We start from the raw sequence: 7,009 nt of genomic DNA, 5'->3' as shown, positions 1-7,009 counted from the left end.
AGATTTACTTCTCCAATCTAGTATTTGCTTGAAAATTAAATATAGTAGCTCAGCTGGTAAAGAATCCACCTGCAATGCTGGAGATCTGGGTTCAATCCCTGGGTTGGGAAGATCCCCTGGAGAAGGGAAAGGCTACCCACTCCAGTCTTCTGGCCTGGAAAATTACATGGACTGGAATGGCCTGTGGGGTCACAAAGAGTCAGACATAACTGAGCAACTTTCACTTTCATTTTTCATAATTAATTTAGCAGTGATATTTTATCTGTTGTAATTCAACTAAAATAATATTAACAATATTTATGGCAATAAGGTGAGAAAGTAGGCATGACCTTTTACTTCTTTAGTATAACCTCGAATGACTGCAATCCACTTTTTTTTCACTGATGTCCTCAAAAGTGATTACAGTTCACAGGAAGTAATTATTCAATAAATTCCTGTTTGCCCTATCAGAAAAAATTAAAAATCCCTTCTACATCTAGTTTTTCTAATTCTATTCTTATTTTCATCCCTAGTATGTGATAACTGTGGGGGTTTAAACAGCAAAAATATAATCAAGAACAACTTCAATTATAGAAAACAGGCAGAGTAAACCAAGACTAAAGGAAAGCAAAACCAGAGCAACGAGTGCCAAGAGCAGTGATGCAACTTCACACAGTTTGGGAAACATATATCTTCTTATCTCAATTACAGGCTATATAGCTTTGAATTTCATGAACAGAATACGTTTCTTCCTGATGCTTGTGATTTACTCCTTATGCCTGCAACAGGTAGTCTTCCACACTATCCTTGATTAGCTTACCTGCTCTTATACACAGTTAACTATGTTTCTTGGTAAAAAAAATTTTGTCATTTTATCAAAACTAGTATTAATATCTCTTTTTTACCTGGATCCATTCATTGAAATTATTCTTAGTCTTCAATAAGGTGTTAAATATTATTTTTTTCAAATTGATGTATAATAAATATCTTTTTACCACACAGCTTCAAAAGATTTTAATAAAATATCACTTTTTGTATTATTCTTTGGATTCCACATATGAGTGATATCAAACAGTACTGGTCTTTCTCTGTCATTTCACTAACAGTAATACTGTATAGGTCCATCCATGTTGCTGTAGATGGCAGAATTTAAGTCATTTAATGTAAGTCAACTATACTTCATATAACAAATGCAAATGCCATTTTTTTTAAACCACTATTTAACTCAGGTCTGCTGTACTGACTAGATCATCATTCTTGATTCACAGTATATTCTCATTTTTCCATGTCCATTGTGAGTTTGTTTGCTTGTTTATATAATAATAAAACTATACCTATGAAACATCGCCCAGTCCAAGACCTAAACAGATGATAATAATGGACAACTGCTTATGTGTTCATCCTCACGCAGAATCTTGGCTTCCAGCAACTGAGTTTACTTACTTCTTACATTTTGGGACATAGTTTTATTACTTATACAAGTTCCTGCAAAATATACTGTTAATTTTGGAGTGCTCTTCATCTTATAAAATTTATGCTGAGAGGATCTATTTAAGGCTTTTTATTTCTTTATTACTATATTTTACTAACACACATTCATGTCATTTATATAGTTGTACTTTGTTAAGATTCTATCACTATGTTTATAGGCATTGCTGTAAATTTTCCTTATATACAGATACAAGAGTTCACAGATATTGAGCATACAAATGGGAGTGAAATTGCTGCACCATAGAATATATGTATATTGAGCATTAAAAGAGAAGGCCAATTGCTTTTTACAGTGATTATGTAAGTACATGCTTCCATTAGCAGTGCATAAAAAACACACTTGATGCACAGAATGTTTATTTAGAAAATCTATCTTTATATCTTTTCTTCAGATAAATTTAGAAGACACTGAACTGAATGGAAGAAGTGAACCAGTCTGTGGTATCTGAATTTATTTTTGTTGGGCTGTGTGACTCATGGGACCTCCAGGCCTTCCTCCTAGTGGTATTTTCTTCACTTTACTTGATCACCATCTTAGGCAACGTCTTCATTGTGCTCCTAGTTATTGCTGACCTTCACCTCCACTCCCCTATGTACTTCCTATTAGCAAATCTGTCATTCTCTGACTTAGGCTTTTCCTCAGTAGCCACCCCTAAACTGATCACAGACTTTCTAAAAGAAAACAAGACCATTTCCTTTAGAGGTTGCATGTGTCAGATGTTTTTTGGACATTTTTTTGGAGGGGGTGAAATGGTGCTCCTAGTGATGATGGCCTATGACCGTTATGTGGCCATCTGCAAGCCACTCCATTACTCCAGCATCATGAATACAAAAATGTGCGTTCGACTAGTGATGACATCATGGATCATTGGCTTTGTGCATTCAATAAGCCAACTAGCTATAATTACACAACTGCCCTTTTGTGGACCCAGAAAATTGGATAGCTTTTTCTGTGATATTCCATTGGTGATCAAGTTAGTCTGCATGGACACTTATATTCTAGAAGTTTTGACAAATGCTAACAGTGGGGTACTTGCAACCATTTGCTTCATTCTGTTGCTGATCTCTTACTCTTATATTCTGCTTACTGTCTGCCACCAATCAAAGAGTGGGGTGTCCAAGGCTCTCTCCACCTGCACTGCCCACATCACAGTGGTCATGTTATTCTTTGGGCCTTGCATCTTCATCTACCTATGTCCACTCAATATCACTTGGGTGGACAAGTTCCTTGCTGTATTTTATGCCATCATCACACCACTACTAAATCCAGTCATTTATACTTTAAGAAACAAAGAGGTTAGAAATGCCATTAAGCGACTATGATGACAGACTGTGGGTTTCTTTGGTATTTCATCATTTCAAATTATCAGAATGTCTACTGTGAGTGCACTAAATTGGCCACACCTACCCTGTTACTTAAGACTGGGACGAGTTCCCCAATTCACATATGGAAATCATGTGTATCTCTTGATGAAAATTTTGTGTCAATTCTTTAGGATTCTAGAATTGTTAAAATGAGTTCCTGATTGGGAAATTTGACCAGTCTTTAGAAGTATGATTTTGATTGTTCTCAAGAATGACTTGAAATTAGTAAGAATGTTACTATTTTATATTACTATTCTTACTATTACTTCAACACTGACCACCCTATCAGGAAATTTTCTATTATCCTATGCATTTCTTTTAGCAGAACATTTCATATAGACCTTCTCTAAAGTTTTCTTTATTAAGTTACTGCATTATATTGCTCTCTTTACTTTTACAAAACTTTTGGTGTCCTTTAATGGACCGGAACCTGGTGGTACGGAGTTGACGATAAGAAAGTAAAAGAGAGAAAGAGGCTGATATTCCCTGGTTTACGCAGAGGACCAATAAAGCCCTTGTCATAGGACTTGCATTGCTCAAGAAGGCACCAGGTGCCCTCTCGAGGGGATGAAGGCACAAAGTGCCTTCTCGAGAGGGTCTTAGAAGCCCGGGCAGAAAAGTGAGCACGACAGGTCTCCACGCTCCAGAGAATCAGCCAGAAAGAGAGAGAGAGAGAGAAACAGAAAAGACACTGGGATCTAAGCTCTGATGGAGCAAAGGTGCTTTAATGATTTTTCTATGAGTATATATAAGCTGTGGTACAAGAAACTTCTTTCGGGAATGATAGAGATCAGAAAACCAAACGTACAGCAACCGTTACCAAGGGAACAAGGGGTAATGTTAGTCACAAGGTCAGGAGATAATCCATATCTCAAGAAAGAGGACCAAGACTAAGCAGTTCTGTCCTAGAGAGAATGTTAACTAAAGGAGACCCAAGCCTGCCTCACACAATGACCTCAGTCCCTGGGAGCAGCGTGCTGTTCCGCTTGAAGAGGGACAAAGGACTCATGAGAGACAGCACGTAGGAATCCTCCCATCAAACATTTCCTGACACAAAACAATAGTCATCAATTAGTTAACATTCTAGTTACCTTCTATAGACATATCTATAAAAGTAATCATTAAGCATTCCTAATCATATTCAGAAAGTTGAATCATAATCATAATCTGGATAGAGTTTTGTTCCCTCAGTATTATGTTTTAGTCATTTGTGAAACACTGTAATTGTCTTTTAATGATGTATATGAAATGCAAAGATGGCTACATTAAACACCTTTAGAGATTTTGCTTTTTTCCTTCCAATTCATAAATTGGTTAGGCAGTTCATCATATAGGTAGGCAAAAAAATTAGTTTTGTAATAAATTATTTAATTCAATGCAGTGTTCAAATAGCCTGTAAAAATAGGATTATGTACAAAGTTTGTGAATTACTCATTACTACATATAACAAAACAAAACTTTTCTTTAGAAATCTTCCTCAAAAAATTATACAAGTTTACATCCATTTATCTGAATCCATAGATCTAGATGCATCTCAAATTTATATTACTTTTTAAAGATGACATGTATGCTAGTCACTCAGTCGTGTCCAACTCTGCGGCCGCATGGACTGCAGCCTGCCTGGCTCCTCTCTCCATGGAATTCTCCAGGAAAGAATACTGAAGTGGGTAGCCATTCCCTTCTTCAGGGCATCTTCCTGACCCAGGAATTGAATCCAGGTCTCCTGCATTGCAGGCAGATTCTTTACCATCTGAGCCTCCAGGGAAGTAAAAGATGATATGGTTCTGTGTATTTTGTAACATTCCCAATAGAAGATCTCAGGAATGAACCTTAAATAAAAGAATTGCTATTTTCATATGCATATGTATTCTGACATTTTTTTGTTCTTTTAATCTCTCTTAACTCAGTTTGAATAATATCTACTGACTTGTCCTTGAATCCACTGAGCCTTTCTTCTGCTGTGTCCAGTCTGTTTTTAAATTAAGCCCCCTTAAATTCATAATTGCACATATTTAATTTTATTTCAAAATATCCCTTGGTTCTTTCTTAGATTGTTTCTCTGTAAAAATTTTTTCAGTTTTTCAACTTCTTAATATTGCTTTAGATTATACGAGTTATACTCTTTGCTAATGTCAACAATTGAGCCATCCATAGTTTACTTCTATTATTTTCCTGTTAATTATCAGTTACATATACCTGCTACTTATACATCATATATATTTTTTTTCTATTTTAAATCCTGTGTATAAAAGAACATTTAGTTCTAGCATGATATGTGTGTGTGTTAGTCATCAAATCGTGTCTGACCCTTTGTGATCCCATGGACTGAAGCCCACCAGGTTCCTCTGTCCACAAATTTCTCCACAAAAGGATACTGCAGAGGGTTGCCATTTCCTTCTTTATAGGATCTTCTCGATCCAGGGATCGAACTCAGGTTTCCTGCATTGCAGGTGGAATCTTTTCCATCTGAGTCACTATTCCTCCACAAATTATCTACTCTGTCTTCTATGAAGCATAAAAGATTAAGGTGTGATCACTTCAATCCAAGCAAGTACTAAAGCCTATTTGAATCTGGATTGTAAATTTTATAAGACTTAATACACCTCAAGTTTGTTCCTGTTCCTTGAATATACCCCTTCCAAGTTTGGATGATGATTCTACAGGATCTTTTTCTCCTCAGTGTGAAAGAATTCAGGTGATTCAGTTTTGCCCTTCAGTACTTTTATACTTAGAACTTTAGACTTTAGTCTTCTTCCTTCTCTTACTACTTTCAAAAAGTATAGCAAATTACCCAAAGAGAAATCTGGCTTTACATTGTTCTTTTTAATTAATGTACCTAACAAGAATGCATTAAAAATACAAATAAAAGCAACGAAATAATTGTCAATAGGAAAAACATAAAATGTACAACTGAAATGATTGATAATCCTAAATGAATCTTGGATCATAATACTCAAACATAGGGTCCTTTTAAGTTTTGCAGGAAATCTGGCTCAGTCTTCTAGTTATCAAAGTAAACTATAAATTAAATTAGTTTTGTTATTTATACAGGTTATACACAATAACACATACTTGAGACCCATGTTTTGACACAAGAAAGTTATATAAGATGAGTTATTAGAGAAAAATAGTCAGCAAATGATTTGGACAGAATGGCTGTTAGCTAATGATAATACCAGCCAGGCTATGGTCAGACCAACATGTTCCAATGTTGGAGGAATATTCATTGATGGATTAAGTCATAATTTCAGAAAATTGTGAAACAACACCATATTCATAAATTTCCCTGTCCGAAGCCAACTGTAGATGACTTGAGTCCGGAATTGAGACAAGTTAGGGTGAGATTAGTAGCCAGAGGCCAAGGTCATGAAAATATTATGAGGCTCTCCCAAATGCTTTTCTTCTACCGTCTGTGAATCTCCCTTTATTATACTACCTTATCCATCTTCTGTCCACTCCACTTCTATTATCCTGTTTTGTTTCTGCAGGTTTTAAATCCCCCCTCACACATTTTTTTGTCTTTCAGAAAAAATATGATTTTTTCACATCCTAACTTGAAATCAAAGCAGAGTTAGATATTTCACAACTCCCTCAAACTTTTGAAAATATTAGTTATAAGTTATTTCAACTAATTGAATTAAATTGATTAATTGAACCCAAGCAGGGTGATGTATAAGGCCACACTCTAGGCAGATTCAAAGGGTATAACTGACAGTTTTTCAAAACTTTCCACCAAGCAATTCCTGGGATTAATCTGGCTATCAAACAACTTGTTACCTAAAGAGTTCAATGTAACCTCATAATACATGGTCTAGTCTGAATATTATAAAATGGTGACTTTAGGGGAAAAAATCCCCAAATTTTGTATATTTATTTAAGCATTTTTATTGCATGAAGTTGTTTGAAGTAACTTGGGCTTCCATGAGTTACTTAGGAGACCTTCCTCCAACTCAGGAGCTGACTACTCAGTCTCCTCATTGCCGTCTTCATGTCCTTGTTCCTCAATGTGTAAATGGCAGGATTCAGGATGGGTGTAACCAAAAAGTCTAAAATGGCAAGAAACTTATCCATGGCACCGTGGGAAATGGCCACATGTAAACAAAGATGCATGGTCCAAAGAACAAAACCACCACAGAGATGTGTGCTGAGAGAGTGGAGAGGGCCTTGTGCAAAC

The 7,009-nt window shown here is 35.9% G+C and overlaps 1 protein-coding gene across 1 annotated transcript; it reads left to right on the top strand.

Annotated features, from left to right (window-relative positions):
• Positions 1-1,887: 1,887 nt before the first annotated feature.
• Positions 1,888-2,793, top strand: LOC122444119 (olfactory receptor 4K3-like). The gene has a single exon (XM_043472921.1). The coding sequence runs from the start codon at positions 1,888-1,890 to the stop codon at positions 2,791-2,793; it is 906 nt and encodes a 301-aa protein (XP_043328856.1).
• The last annotated feature ends 4,216 nt before the right edge of the window (positions 2,794-7,009 follow it).

The sequence above is a fragment of the Cervus canadensis genome, chromosome 6 (genome assembly GCF_019320065.1).
Source record: "Cervus canadensis isolate Bull #8, Minnesota chromosome 6, ASM1932006v1, whole genome shotgun sequence".
NCBI lineage: Eukaryota > Metazoa > Chordata > Mammalia > Artiodactyla > Cervidae > Cervus > Cervus canadensis.
This window is presented reverse-complemented; position numbering and strand designations above follow the sequence as displayed.

What these genes read in the sequence shown, in the direction of transcription:
- LOC122444119 (XM_043472921.1), top strand. Translation starts at nt 1,888, where the DNA reads ATGGAAGAAGTGAACCAGTCTGTGGTATCTGAATTTATTTTTGTTGGG.